At 39.7% G+C, this 15,440-nt stretch overlaps 1 protein-coding gene across 4 annotated transcripts in view; it reads left to right on the forward strand.

Annotated features, from left to right (window-relative positions):
- SLC25A13 (solute carrier family 25 member 13) overlaps positions 1-15,440 on the forward strand; it is a 199,630-nt gene that overhangs the window by 155,723 nt on the left and 28,467 nt on the right. For all 4 annotated transcript variants that reach the window (XM_015134304.3, XM_077997027.1, XM_015134303.3 and 1 more), the window contains one exon: positions 11,707-11,847. In XM_015134304.3, the coding sequence (XP_014989790.1) occupies positions 11,707-11,847 (141 nt within the window). The remainder of the gene's footprint in view (positions 1-11,706; positions 11,848-15,440) is intronic.

Raw genomic sequence — 15,440 nt, forward strand, 5'->3', positions numbered from 1 at the left:
GCTTTTAGTTTAAAATGTAGTTGAAATTGTGCTATATTAAAAAATATACTGCCATGTTTTCTGTGGACAGCAGAGTGATGATGGGTTTAATTTTTTTTAATGCAAGACTATTAATATTCTCTGAATATTCTCAAGACTGTTGAATGATTGGGGGTTGGGAGGCGTTGTAAGAAGGCTTTTATTTTTATCTAATGAGTTCTTTTGACTCCTGAAGTCTCAAGAAAATGTTCAGGAATACTATCTCATTTAATAAAGAAGCATTGGAGAAAGCCTTGTTTTATTGATACAGATGAAAGGAAATGGATCATGGGGAAATATGAACTGGAGCTTCTGAACCCTTAGTCTTTAGATAATGTTTTTAGGCTACCAATATTTCCTATCCTTGTGAAAATGAGCAGACAGCCTTGGTGAGTCAGTTATAAGGCACATATAACTGTAAAACCTACTTGTCCACAACTGTTAGACCTAACGTACATTATCATTTTAATGAAGGTCACTGTTCTTGGAGTACTTACAGAAAATGGGGCTGTACCTTGGAACTCTGGATTATGTTGCCTTACTGAAATATTTGATTTCTTAAAATTCTGTTTGTTTGTTTGTTTGTTTGTGTTCCGAGATGGAGTTTTGTTCTCTCGACCAGCCTCGAGTGCAGTGGTGTAATCTCGGCTCACTGTAACCTCTGCCTCCCGGGTTCAAGCAATTCTCCTGCCTCAGCCTCCCGAGTGGCCAAGACTACAGGCACGCACCACCGTGCCTGGCTAATTTTTGTATTTTTAGTAGAGAGAGGATTTCACCATGTTGGCCAGGCTGGTCTCCATTTCCTGACCTCAGTGATCCGCTTGCCTCAGCCTCCCAAAGTGCTGGGATTACAGGCGTGAGCCACTGCACCCAGCCCTTAACATTCTGTTTTAAAAAATAAATAGCTATATCACTTCCCTATGCCAAACCAGAAGTGTCAACAATGAAGTCATTATGTAACATGGCAAGAGGGATTTCGGTGGCAAAACTGTAAGGAGGGGAAGAAATCAAGCTTATGGAAGCATGTAGGCACTAAGCGAAAGACACAGTGATAGGAACCACAGTTTGGTTTCTTTGCAGACTAGCCCATTTCAGAGAAGGGGGTATTAGAAGAAAAAAACCTGTAATTTTACTTTGAGCCGTGAAGACCATTTCACTTGAAAAAAAACAGAGCATTTGGAAATAATGATGCTTTGTATCAGCCAAACGCTGTGCGTTTGAGAAGCTTGGTGCTTGGACTTCATGCTGACATGGTTGTAGTCACAGTCCTATTGCCCTTTCTGGTTGCTCTCAGCACTCCGGGATGCAAAGGTGGATTTATGTAGATCATGGACTTCTGATATGAATTACAGCAGCCAAAACTGTCATATGGAGGTGTGAACTTAAGATTGTGTTGGCAGAGAGGTGAAGCACCTTTGCTCCTATCTTGAAACGACTATGCTATATTTAGACAAAACCTATATCAGTATAATTATTTTGCATGCCCATTTGAATAAAGTTAAAATTGTCACTAGTTATATATTTTTGAACCTAAAATATTTCTCACACCTGGGCATGGTGATCCCAGCACTTTGGTAGGCCAAGGCAGGTAGATCACTTGAGGTCAGGAATTTGAAACCAGCCTGGCCAATATGGTGAAACACTGTCTCTACTAAAAATACAAAAATTGGGGAGGCCGAGGCAGGTGGGTCATGAGGTCAGGAGATCAAGACTATCCTGGCTAACATGGTGAAACCCCGTCTCTACTAAAAACATAAAAAATTAGCTGGGCGTGGTGGTGGGCGCCTATAATCCCAGCTACTCAGGAGGCTGAGGCAGGAGAATGGTGTAATCCTGGGACTCAGAGCTTGCAGTGAGCCAAGATCAAGCCACTGCACTCCAGCCTGGGCGACAGAGGGAGACTGTCTCAAAAAAAAAAAAAAAAAAAAAAAAAAAAAATTGACTGGGTGTGGTGGTGAGTGCCTGTAATCCCAGGTACTTGGGAGGCTGAGGCCCAAGAATCTCTTGAACCTGGGAGACGGAGGTTACAGTGAGCTGAGTTTGCACCACTGCACTCCAGCCTGGGCGACAGAATGAGACTCTTCCACAATAAATAAATAAATAAATATATATATATATATATATATAGTATTGCTCAAGGATTCAGATTTGGGGATTTTACTGCCCAGTAGCCTGGCTTTCTCATTATTGATTAATCTACAAAGAAAAATTTGATATATCTGATGAAAATCAGTTATATTGTACCTAGAAAAACATCTCTTCCGTATTACTTGATGTATTTTAATGTCTCTGAATCCACTGGTTAATCTTTATCTCCTAGAAGCTCTTAAAGTCACAGGAATTCTAGTCCATATGATCAGATTAACCAAAAATTCAGGCAGCTACTCTGTTCAAACATGAAAGAAAAAACTGAAAATGAATTGTTTTATTGAATCTGCTTTTTCACAGTAGACAACTAGGCATAATGGTTCTGAGCGTTTGTTAGAAATTGGGCAAATCCGGGTTTGCATTCTTTTACTGCCTTGAAGAGAAGTCTCTGCTTCCATTTCATCTCTAGAAAGACGGGAATAATATAGCCTGTGTCAGCATGACAGCGGGATGAAGGAGATGATGTCTGTGAAGAGTTTAGCACAGTGCCTCCTACATCAGAAGTGCTTGACACGTGTCTGGCTCTTGTTTCTCCAGGAAGGAGAGGAGGGGAGAAGAGAGAGTTTGCAGGGCTGTAGTTATTCAAATAGTTACAGCTGTCTCTTCTTTCTGGTCACACTGGTGGGTAATTTGTTCTTGAAAGGTGTCTTGGAAAATCACATCCTTCCAGAAAGGGATCTAGAGGACAGACATGTGTGAAGTGTACATTGTTAGAGGGCTGACTGGAAATAATCAGTGCAGAGATCACTGTGGGCAGAGCCACAGCCTTCAGGTCCCATAAAGGGCAGAATGATAGGAATAATCTACTGCATGGGAAAGCCAAAGAAAGGAAGGAGGATGAAAAGCACCCTGGGGAGGAAAAAATAGTTGGGGTATACTACTGGAATATCTTTCCCTCTGCTGGAAGATCCTTCATACATAATGAATCACAGTTTGGAAATGGAGCCTTTGAAAAAAAAATCCTTACACAACTGATAAGAGAGAAGTCTCATACCAGCCATTGAATTTTTTCAGCAATTTGGGCCTCCCTCCACAAGTGTACTTTCAGACTCAGATTCCTTCAGCATCCAGGACCTCTTGGTTAACTATGTACTCTCAATAAAGAGAAAAAGATGAGACCTCTGGGAAGCAAGAATTGGTAGAAGCTGGGCCAGGTACGGTGGCTCACACCTGTCACCCCAGCACTTTGGGAGGTCAAGGCGGGTGGATCACTTGAGGCCAGGAGTTTGAGACCAGCCTGGGCAACATGACGAAACACTCTACTAAAAATACAGAAAAAAACTAGCCGGGTGTGGTGGCACACACCTGTAATCCCAGCTACTCAGAAGGCTGAGGCATGAGAATCACTTGAACCCAGGAGGCAGAGATAGTATTGAGCCAAGTTCATGCCACTGCACTCCAGCCTAGGTGGCAGAGAGAGACTCTGTCTCAAACAAACAAAAAAAAAATTGATGCTGAAATGCATCAAAACCAGCCTGCTCATCATCCTCTTTTAGAAGAAAAAGATGAGTAAACCATAGCATTACTTATTAGGATGTTACCAGATATGTGAGTTGGTCAGAGGGACTCCTAGCTACAAGTACAAGGGGTCCACTCTACCATTGACTATGTGCAAAGTAGCACATTTTAGCTACCTTTTTAAGATACTCGGCCAGATGCAGTGGCTAACGCCTGTAATCCCAGCACTTTGGGAGGCTGAGACGGGCAGATCACCTGAGGTCAGGAGTTCAAGACCAGCCTGGCCAACATAGTGAAACCCCATCTCTACTAAAAATACAAAAATTAGCCAGACGTGGTGGCGGGCACCTGTAATCCCAGCTACTTGGGAGGCTGAGGCCTGAGACTCACTTGAACCCAGGAGACGGAGGTTGCAGTGAGCCAAGATCATGTCACTGCACTCCAGCCTGGGTGAGAGAGTGAGACTCTGTCTTTAAAAAAAAAAAAAAAAAGATACTCAGTGACTGTGACTCTACATATTTGAATCTTTCCATTTATCTAGTCTTGTGTTAAACTTTAAAAATTTCTGACACTTTATCAATGTGTGTAAATGTGTACTGATACAAGATCCTCTACATGATTTTTTATTCAGAATATTCCTGTCTTCAGACATCTTCAGGAAACCCTGTTGGGGTTTTGTTTAGGAGGATTGCTTTGAATTTAGATTAACTTAGGAAAAAGTTATAATATTTGACTGTTATAATCATTTTTAGGAAAATTTGCATTTTAAATTTATAGCCCAAGTGACATATTTGCAACATTGAATCTAATAATACTTATTTCTCTTACATTCAAATGTTTATGTGCCTTTAAAAAATACATTTTTTCTTTATTTTGATCCTATACATTTCATGTTAAGTTATTCTTTATTAATGCCACTTGTAAAAGAATAAAAATATGTAAGATTTCTTTTGGTGTACCAGTTCCATTGTTCTCCTCTAATAAAAATATATGTTTTCAAATGTCGGGTCCCCTTTTGAAAAATGCTACAAAAAATGTGTTCACACTGGTGCTAGTATTCAATACTAATACAGTGGGCAATAAAATGTTCCTCAGTTCCTGATAATAGCCTGGGTGAGAGTCCACGTGGCACTGAACTTAGTAATTTGTCTTCTACAGTCGTGGGTACACACAGTGACTCTTAATAGAGAACCCACTGTGGTGCTGCCTGCAGCTCTGGGTCCCCTGTGGCCAGGTGCAGGTAGGCAGCCCAGTGCACATGTGCAGCCCTAAGCCCTGTTTAAACACATGGCTACCTGCTGTACCTTCTAACCTGTTTTGAGTTGAGGAATAGAATGCGTGAGCCTATGAACTCACCTCTGTGGTCATTAGCTGCTTCATCTTCTCTTCTGTGTTACAGATCACAGTAACTTAATCATAACTTCCTATGGAGAGCCAAAGTATTATTTTACTATTGATTCTGAAGGGGTCTTTTGTTGCTGATGGGGTTTATGCATCAGAACTTTAGTTGTTCTTGTGCCAAATTCAATTCCGTTTGTTTTTTTTTTATCTTCAAAGCATAAATAATAAGGACAACTATGATTTGTCAGTTTCTGCTCTGTAACAAATTTATCCCCAAACTCTATATGTCACTAAAGCAAATCCAAACTCTTCATGTTCTACCTTTCACTTCTCCATTCAGAACTTGTACTGTTATGCGTAAGCATGGCATAATTATCCCTAGTAGTTTTATCTTTTCACTCTCTTCCCCCTAGATATTTTCTCCGAATTACCCTAAATGAATTGTCATTGTCTCTTGATTGCTCTCGTAAACTACTGTCATTTTCTCACTTTCCGTTCCCCTGCAAGTAGACTAAACAGCTCTCTCCTTCCCCAGCATCCTCTTTCCAATCCTAGTCACCCCATGTGCTTTGCCTCCCTGTGTCAGTAGACATTGGTCCTTTTACCTTCTCACTTCTGGTAGCCGTGTTCTTAACTCTTGTGCCTGGATTGCTGTACCACTGGTGTACAGCAGAGGTTTCTCATCACTTCATAGGTCTCTCGTCACTTTCCATTTTTCTCCTTCCCCTCCCACCTTATCTAAGCCCCTGCCTTCAGTTATGTACGTGGAGTGATGCCCTCATCTATGTCTCTCATTCCTCTTAACTCACCCTTCCACTGCCTTCTAACTGTGTCATTATTCGTCTTTCCAACACTTTGTTCCTACTACACAGATGCAAAAACTTGGATTCTTTCTTTGAGCTTACCCACTCTTTTTGCCCTATATTCAGCAGCCAAACCCTGTTGGTCTCTGTTGCATCCGTTACCCAGCCACCTCTACCTCAGTATAGATATGATTGTTCTAATTCTGGCCTTTTATCACTCACCTAGTCGGCTAAAACCCTAATTGTGATCCCTGCCTCAGGCTCTGCCTCCCTGATGAGCCCTCTCCCCTCTGCTCCCTAGGCATCTTCTCAAGGCACAGATAATGCTCAGACCTCTACAGCTCCCAAGCTGTGTTTACCAGCTCTCCTGCTGCTACGTAGTCGCACAGACCATCTCCAGAATACAGCCTGTTCTTCTAGACAGCATCCTGGACCTTCCATGGTTTGGTTCCAGCAATCTTATTTTCAGCCACCTTCTTTCATACCCCTTCTCCATGCTATCTAGAGCAAAAAGCTGCTATGATAAGAACTGTAAGTGTGCTGCTGGCATCCAGCTGGTCGAGCTTGGAATCCAAGCTTCACCTTCCTAACTGTGTGACTCCAAGCATGTTAAATAGCCTCCTTTACTTTTTGTAGCCCCAGTTTCTTCACTCAAACCAGGATTGATTGATTGATTGGTTGGTTGGTTGATTGATTTTTATTGAGACGGAGTCTTGCTCTGTCACCCAGACTGGAGTGCGGTGGCACAATCTTGGCTCACTGCAACCTCCGCTGCCTGGGACCAAGTGATTCTCCTGCCTCAGAGCCCTGAGTAGCTGGGATTACAGGCACCCACCGCCATGCCTGGCTAATTTTTTTGTGTTTTTACTAGAGATGGGGTTTCACCATGTTGGCCAGGCTGGTCTCAAACTCCTGACCTACAGGCGTGAGCCACCGCACCTGGCCTATTATTTATGTTATTACTTACCTTATAATACTATGAAGACCAAAAAAGAATTTTTTTGTTGTTGTTTTTTTGAGACAGAGTCTCACTCTGTCCCTCAGCCTGGAGTGCAGTGGCATGATTCTGGCTCACTGAAATCTCCACCTCCCGGGTTCAAGTGATTCTCCTGCCTCAGCCTCCCGAGTAGCTGGGATTACAGGCATGCACCACCATGCCCAGCTAATTTTGTATATTTAGTAGAGGCGGGGTTTCACCTTGTTAGCCAGGCTGATCTCGAGCTCCCGACCTCAGGTGATCCACCTGCCTCGATCTCCCAAAGTGCTGGGATTACAGGCGTGAGCCACCATACCTGGCCCAAGAATTCTTAGAGAACTCTTACCACAATCCCTGGTATTTAGTAAGCTAGAGGAGCCTCAATAAATGCCAGAGGATGATGATGTTGATCTCATTATAATTATCATCCTCATTAAAATTTCGCTTGACATAAGTAATGCTGGGTATATTAGCCACATAAGTGTGGTATGCCCTTGTCACTGTGCCTTTGTGCCTTTCTCTGCTTAGAGTGCCAAAATCCTATTCACACTGCAGTCCCCAGCTAACATGTTACCTTCTCACTGGCTTAATCACCTCCCAGCCAGGGGAGCTCTTGCCCTCCTTTGAACTGTCATATCCGCTTGTCTGGACCTTGGCTCTTATCATATAATTATCTATCCTCATTTTCCATTTTCTGTATTTATGAGGCATATAGTTATCGAACTCCATTGAAAATCCTTTCCTCTTCTTGCTGGCTATATAGCCCTGGGTACATTGCTATATTAGTTTGCTAGCACTACCAAAACAAAATACCACAAACTAGGTGGCTTAAACAGCACAAATTTATATTCTCACATTTCTAGAGTCTGAAACTTCAAGATCAAGGTGTTGGCCAGGTTGGTTTCTTCTGAGGTCTCTCTCTCTTTGGCTTGGAGATGGCCACTTTTTCCCTGTGTCTTCTCTTTGTGTCCTACGTCTGTCTCAATTTTCTCTTCTTATGAGAAACCAGTTGGATGAGATTATGTCCCACCCTAAAGACCTCTTTTTTAACTTAATTTCTCTTTTAAAGTCCGTGTTTTCAACTATAGTCACATTCTGAAGTATTTGAGAGTTAGGACTTCAACTGTGACTTTTGGTAGAACACAGTTCAGCCCATAACAACAGTTGCTTTAATCATTCTGTGTTTCAGTTTCCTCTTAATGTAAACTCTGCAAAAAGTACCTCTTGAGTGGACTGAAAATATGTAGTATATGCAACATATTTATATAAAGCAACACCTTAATACCCCATAATAGATGTTTGATGAATATTCATTACCTCTACCCTTGCTACTTCATGCTCCTTGAGAATGGGAATGAAGTATCTTGTGTCCTTGCAGTTCCTAGGACAAACTTTGAACATGATTGCTTGTAAATATTTGGTGAATGAAAAATCAAGTAGCAGAAGTGAGTCTGTAATAGTTGTATGCATTTCTCTTTCTCTCTTAGATGGATCCAGATACTAGATGGTAACTAAGATTTCAATAACAAAGTATACTAGGAAACATGTAGAAAAGTCAGTGTTAGCGCTGTAAGTATAATATGCCACACTGAGCCAGTTCAGTATGAAATATTTTCCTGTGTCCTACTTGCCACAGTCTCCAGAAAGTCATAGGGAAATGATTTGTGACAAAATTGCACACACACAAAAAAACAGTATCTTCACACAGCCAGAGCTCTCAAGTGATGAGGGACGCAAAGACATTGTGCACAATAGGTGTTCCTGTCCATTGTCTGCCGATTCAGCTATCTTTGATCTCTGCAAAAGAGGAACCATGGGTATGGTACTGTGAATGGATAATAGACCAGGAATTGGAAGAGCGGCAGGCAGTGTGCTGCTCAGTGATCAAGTCATGGCGAGACCCAGACACCGTGCATCTGATGATAAGCATCTTCTCTTGGTGCCTTGGAGTCTCTCATTTCCTTCCAGTTTGACTCCAAAGGGCCTGTTTCATCTTCAGCACCTTTACAATGTGCCACTTTGAGTCTGTAGGTTCTTTCTTTCAGAGGCCACCACAGGTAACGGGTACATCATTATGTTTTCTTGATATCACTACATTCTTTCTTCCTGGTGCATCTGCCTCCTGCAGCCCTCTGAAGTGGATTTGACTCCTTATCATCCCTAGTGATAACTCACTTTGCTGTTTTAAAAGAATTGGTATCTGTCGATTTGCTTGGAGTCAGGGAGTTGAGTGTAAGTTCTTGTTTTATTGTATATAATGCTAGCAACTTTTACCAGTGTTAGTAAAGGTAAGAGATAATAAAACAACAATTCTGTACCCAAGAATTCTACCCTTTCATAACAGCACCACTTAGATATGTAGAAAGAGTTTGTTGCGAGATCAGATATAAAACAAATAAAAGTTATTTGTGAAATGGAAGACTGGGATTAGAAACTGTGGCATTCAGGAAGCCAAGTAAGCTGGTTCTCAAAATTGACAGAGATTCTAGAGACGGTGTAGTGCAGGGATTGTCAGCCTCACTGCACATAAGAATCTCCTAGGAAAATTTTAACAAGGACAGATACAAAGTTCTTATTAAACTGTCAGGACTGAAGTTCAGAGGTCACCATATTTTAAAAAGGTCTGCAAGTGATTGTAACATGCATCTATGGAGGAAAACATCAATGTAGGGGAAAAAGGGAAAAAAACCTGCATGTTTGGAGTAATGGCTCTGTCTTGAGCACTGTGCTGGCTCCTTACATTCTCCACCTCTTTTTATCTTCATAGTAAGTGAGATGGTTTGACAAATAGGGAGACTGAACCTCTGCCTTGATGTGGGACACTCAACTGCCTCCTTCCCTGCTGTTGGCAGTGCTTGGATGAATATGCATTGTATTCCTCTTCTCTTCCAAGAAGACTGGTGTTCTCTGATTATTTTGCATTTTACCCTGGGTAGAGATGGTCTTACCCTCTTTTGAGCTTCAAAAAAAATCAGCCTTCAGCCTAATTCCATCCTGGTGAATCTTTCTCAGCAATTCTGCCCCCATAAAACAATCTTTACATTTTGAATTTCTATTCATTTTTCTAAGTATTCATAAGATTTTCATATGAAGAGTTCTGGTTCAGAAATAGAGAAAATCCTTACTGTGCCTCTCGCGTGGTTACTGGTCTAGGTGTGTTTCAACTCGTCATTCTGCCAACTGTAAATAGCTCAGTCTGTATCATATGGGAAATGTAGGTGCAAAGTCACAGAACACTCAAGGGCTGTAAACAACCGGAGGCGGGGGGGAGGGGAGTAGCGGGGTGGGGAGGGTATTGTTTTTCCCATGGACCTGCAGGTTGTAGCAGCATCTGAGCAAAACAGAGCTGTTCTGAGCAGTAGGGCAGGGAGCAGCATGTCTTTGTGTGGACCAGAAGGCACCAGCCTCTGGGTGTGTCATCTCACACTCTACTTCCTAGAGTAAGGCCCTTTCTTGGGCCTTTCGGTGAATCCAACCCAGGTTTGTATTTTGTGTTGTCCCCCCATCCCTCAAAAAAGTCCATTTGCACTTAAGGAAGAACAAGAGTGTCTTGATTAAGGTATCAAGTTGGTAAAAATGGAAAAACACTTTGATTTAGGGAGTTAATGAATGAACATCTTTCTTTGATTCATTAACCTTACACATATTAGGTAAACTGTGTATAGGTGTTTATTTTTCTTTGTGGAAGTAACACATGATCTATATAGAAAAAATTTCAAATACATCAAAAAAAAAAAAAAAGGAAAAGAAAGATATTTGTAATCCCACCACTTCAGAAGCACCACTTTGGTGTATTTCTTCTACATGGTGGTAGGGGATGGCAGGGGAAATGTGTACCAGTATTTTAAACATATGAGCATTTTTACTTAAAAGTCTATTTTGAACATTTTTCATGGTTGACTGCATAGTATCTCCATGCATGAACATACTCAAATTCATTTATTCCATCCCTTACCATTAGATATTTATGTTGTTTCTAATTTTTCTTTCCAGCTATTATAAATAATACTTCAAAAGGCATCCTTGTAGCTAGTTCTAATTAGTACAGTATAGTTTGGATAATATAAAAATTTCATATATCTGTGACAAAGAACAAGTTGAAATACAGTAAGAAAGAATGTAATTGCCTGTGATAAATATGTGATAAATGTGATAAATATGTGAAAAATGTGATAAATATAGGCTTAGCTTCAAAATAGCTAGCTTAAAATTACCTTTATAGTGTACTTTAAAGATTTCACTGATGATCTTGGAGGTGAGGCATCTGGCCATTGCTGGAATGAAATAACACATGATGTTCAACATTTGGGTAGTAACTGACTTAGTGCATATTTTTGCTACTTTCACATACCATTTATCTCATATGAAAAGAGCAATTCTATACACAAGTAATACATAAATAAAATTATAAGAATATGCAACTCCATAAAATGAGATTTGATGTTTTTAAGAGAAAAAAATGAGAGCTTTCATGTAAGTTTACGTGTTCGCTGGCAGTTTTTGAATCATTGCCAGAATCATGAAATTCATCATTCAGGAGCCTTTGTCCTCCTAGTCCCCCTTCTATTCCGAGAGGCAGATCTGTGTCTCCTCATTTGGATACGAATGCTTTTCATTTTATTACTGCCTTTGTGCCCTTGGCTTTGAGCCCTGCGGTGGCAGTTGTTTGTGCTTCAAGGAGCATTTGTAATTTCAGTGTGAGGACTCAGGGAGGTCAAGAGAAATCTCTGGTCTTTGCCCTCCTTCAGCCTCCACATTAAGGATGTAGGGCTTCTTCCTAGGCAGTAACTGTATTTTGATTCATACTTGTAATCCCTAACCACTTTGATTGATGGGATAAGGACTGAAACTACATTCTCTTGAGGATAGAATATTCTTATCCTTGAGAATAATCATTCATCTCTTCCTAACCCATCTTACTATTTCTTTGCTTTGATCCTAAATCTTTTTTGTTATTTTTAGGCTGGAGGCTCCCAGGTGATTTTCACAAATCCTTTAGAAATTGTCAAGATCCGTTTGCAAGTGGCCGGAGAAATCACTACTGGTCCCAGAGTCAGTGCCTTGTCTGTTGTGCGGGACCTGGGGTTCTTTGGGATCTACAAGGTAACTTTTTTTTTTTTTTTTTTTTTTAGTCATTTATTTGATTACTTTCTCATCTCCTAATGTAGAAACTATTCTTCAACATGAAATCCATTTTTTGTTTGTTTGTTTGTTTGTTTGTTTGCATTTCTACACCTAGAGAAGATGTTCTACCCAAGCTGCAGGGGCATCTTCATGCCAGTTAGAAGGAGGTGCCCCTTCCTGCCATCTGCCAAAAAGCTATCCTCATCAATACACAAATCCAGGATGACTATGATAGGAATTGTGCCCTCTAGAGTTGTTCAGTGCAGCTCTTTGCAGCAACACTGGCTAGAACTTTATTTGGATTTGTTATTGATATGCTGAGTTCAGTTCAAGGAGAAACCTATATCATAATTTATTTTCTGATCCTATATATGTGGTCTGATCCATGTTTTCTCTATATATGTATGCCTTGTCTTATTATAAATCTTAATCATTTTTTCATTTAGAAAATGTTTTTTCAGAATGATTACAAAACCAAACTTCTAGAGGATTCTTGAAATTTGTTATTCATACTGCTCTACCAAAAAGTTATAATGGAATTTACTATAACTATCTGCCTATATGCCAACGTATAAGGCTTTATCAAACATAAAGTAAACACAAGTTTTCAATGAAGAATTTTTTTAAAAAACATTACGCTAGCTTACTAAGTAAACCTTTAGGGATATGGGAGAAATGTCAGATGTCTACTTAAGATAGTTTCATTTATTTACACAGAATGTATACAGTCACATTATATAAAATTAATATTGCTTTGTTTCTATAAACACATATCAAGAAATATTCAAATTATTCATGAATTTTGAATCAGCATCTTTATCTCCACTTAACCCACTTTTTAAGGTCATCTGTTAGCATGGTTTTGCAGAATACATTGTCTTCATTTTTATCCCAAGCTTTGCAATTTGAAGCATTTTTGACTTTTATGTATGATATTGTTCCTGCAAATTTTATCCCATAGACACATAATATTAAGACAGTCAATCTATTTTTTCCTATTCCCAGTTCATCCTGAATGGATATAACTGGTCCCCATAATGTAACAACTTACCATATTGCTAGAGTAAACTTGAAATCACTTGTTTTGACATTTTACACGGTATTTGTGAGATCCTCCTCCCAGAGATACTTTTTTACTCTTTTCTTTTTAACCTGAGTTTTGCAAGTGACCTCAGTAAACATCCAGAATTAGTAATAATTGTGGCTGTCTCAGGAGAATCTGCCTTCCCTGAATGGTACTCTGCTTCTCAGGGTCAAGTGATTGGAAAGAGTACTCCATGATCTGAATCTGAGACTTTGTGAAGATCGAATATAATGTGATGCCCTCTTTTCTGGGATTAATTTTAGCTGGGGAAAATCCTGCCTTATATTTAAGCATATGTGGTACTTAGGAATAAACCTGCTGATTTTTTAAGTAGAACTTAAAATGTTCAATCTGGGATTCTACAGTGTAACACAATGTTCTGTAACTATTTTGCTTACCAATTTGTTACCCATCTGTAAAAAATAAACACTGTTGTCATGAGGCATAGCATTGATCAATTTGAAGAAAAATCATCTTTTCTAAATTTTTAGGCTCTTGCAGTCTGTAATATGATGTAGCAGCATGTCATTTTGACAAGATGCCAGGAGTCTTTCAATGGGTTGTCTGGTAAAAAGCACTTAGGTACTATGGCAGTGACTGTTATCGAAATGTCTAGATGAGTAAAATGGTAGGAACTTGTTTGCTGATACAGAAACAGAGACTGTTAAACTAACTGCAAATGATACAATACTGGGACTTAGTGCTTTTCATCTTCACATTATTTAATAATCTTAATCCCCTTTAACACTTCTTGGAAGTAGTTGGTATCCTGATTTTGTAGTTCAGGTGAATAGAGGCTGCCAACCATGGTATCTGAGCTGAAACTGAGGCTTAGAAGTTTCTTGTTTCCACATTTGTGCTAAAATTGCTTTCCTGAAATGTGCAGGATTGCTCAAGTTTGAGCAAGAGAACTCTCCCATATGAAGTTAGTTTAATTACTAGTCTAGTAGTTTAATCTAGTTCAGAAGCATTCCACAGGGCTTGGTGCTCACTTCTAAAATGCTGTTTTTGGTGTACTGGTAATTAACAAGAAAATCAGTAATGCTTTGAGCTGTTGGAACCTTGATTTCGTTGCAAGAAAATGACCTAGTAATCTCTATCTTCCTGTTGGTCATCAGTATCAGCTATATTCAGAGACCTGGGAGTCTGGATTTCATTCAGCAGATGTTGACCTCTGTGGTTTGGTCTCCTTTCAGTCTGATTAGCTCTTGTATTACAAGTCTAGTTGGTCCTCATTTATATTTTCCCAGCATTCTGTCTTGGACTTTGTTTCTTGTGAACCCCTCTTCTCCAGTCCCACCCCACTTCACCTTTACATGGTCAGACATCACAGCAGGTTAAGATCCATCTTTCTAGGGAGCATCACAGCATTAGCATTGCTTTGTAGTTGAATGTGTTTTTGTTTCAGGATAGCACTTTTTTCTGTTTCTAGTCCTGGTTAGCTAGAAAAATGCAAATGACTAGAAGTGACCTCACACAGTACTTTTAAACCTGGTATGTGCCCCTCCAGGTGGGTCTTTAAAAAGAAGAACCACTGTCCTAGATTTAGTTGAGATAGGTAATCTTTCTCCTTCCCTCTGTTCTTTTGTTTCTGTTGTTAACATTACAATGCCAGACCCAAGAAGGGTGAGTGGTTGGCTCTGTCTGTTTGTTTAGGCCTGCTGAGCTTTAACCTTACCTAAATTGGAAAATCAAGCTTTCTGTTTTTCTCCTGTATTGACTTGCAAAATAAGCAAACTATTCTGACTTCCCAGTAAGTGGCAATTAGAGTACTTGCTTTAGAAATATATTTGCAACTGAAAAAAAGTGGAAAACAGTAAACATTTTGCATTCCTAAAGTAAGAAATAGTTTAGCACAAATATAGTAAGCAATGTAAACAAAGCCCCCCCCCACCGTCTAAAATGCTAACATTTAGAGAGATTTAGTTATAGCACAGAGGATGTAGGTGATTGAAGTGAAGGCAGCATAATTAATTGCCTTTGAAAGAGCTATTTGAATATAATGTAGCTAAGAAAACAAATCTGCAATGTCTACTTCTTTTTAAAAAGAATTATGAGGATGTATTTCCCTTTCCCTGCATAACTTCTGTTTTATTACATAAACCCCTGGAGCATAAAAATAAAAGTCAAATAAACTTGACATAGAAAAGAAAGTTGTATCCATCTACTTTTGAACATTACCTTTTCCATAGGAGCTGTCAGGGCGTTAATGAGGGGACAAATTATACTTTAGGAATTGAATGAAACTTATCATTTAACAGTAAATGGCAGCACAGCTAATTAGGCCAAAAAGATGCTTTATTAGGAAGCAGTGGAACAGTCCATGTCTCTTTTTGAGTACAAAACATGGTCAGTGAAGCAGTGACAGCTAGGATCCATCAAGCACTGTTTTCAAATTCTATAATCACAAGTTAAACCTTAACTCTAGCATGGAAGGTCACTTAGGAATATGGACTCTGTCTGCTGTGTTCTAATCAAAGGCATTGTT

Source organism: Macaca mulatta, chromosome 3, assembly GCF_049350105.2.
Source record: "Macaca mulatta isolate MMU2019108-1 chromosome 3, T2T-MMU8v2.0, whole genome shotgun sequence".
Lineage (NCBI taxonomy): Eukaryota > Metazoa > Chordata > Mammalia > Primates > Cercopithecidae > Macaca > Macaca mulatta.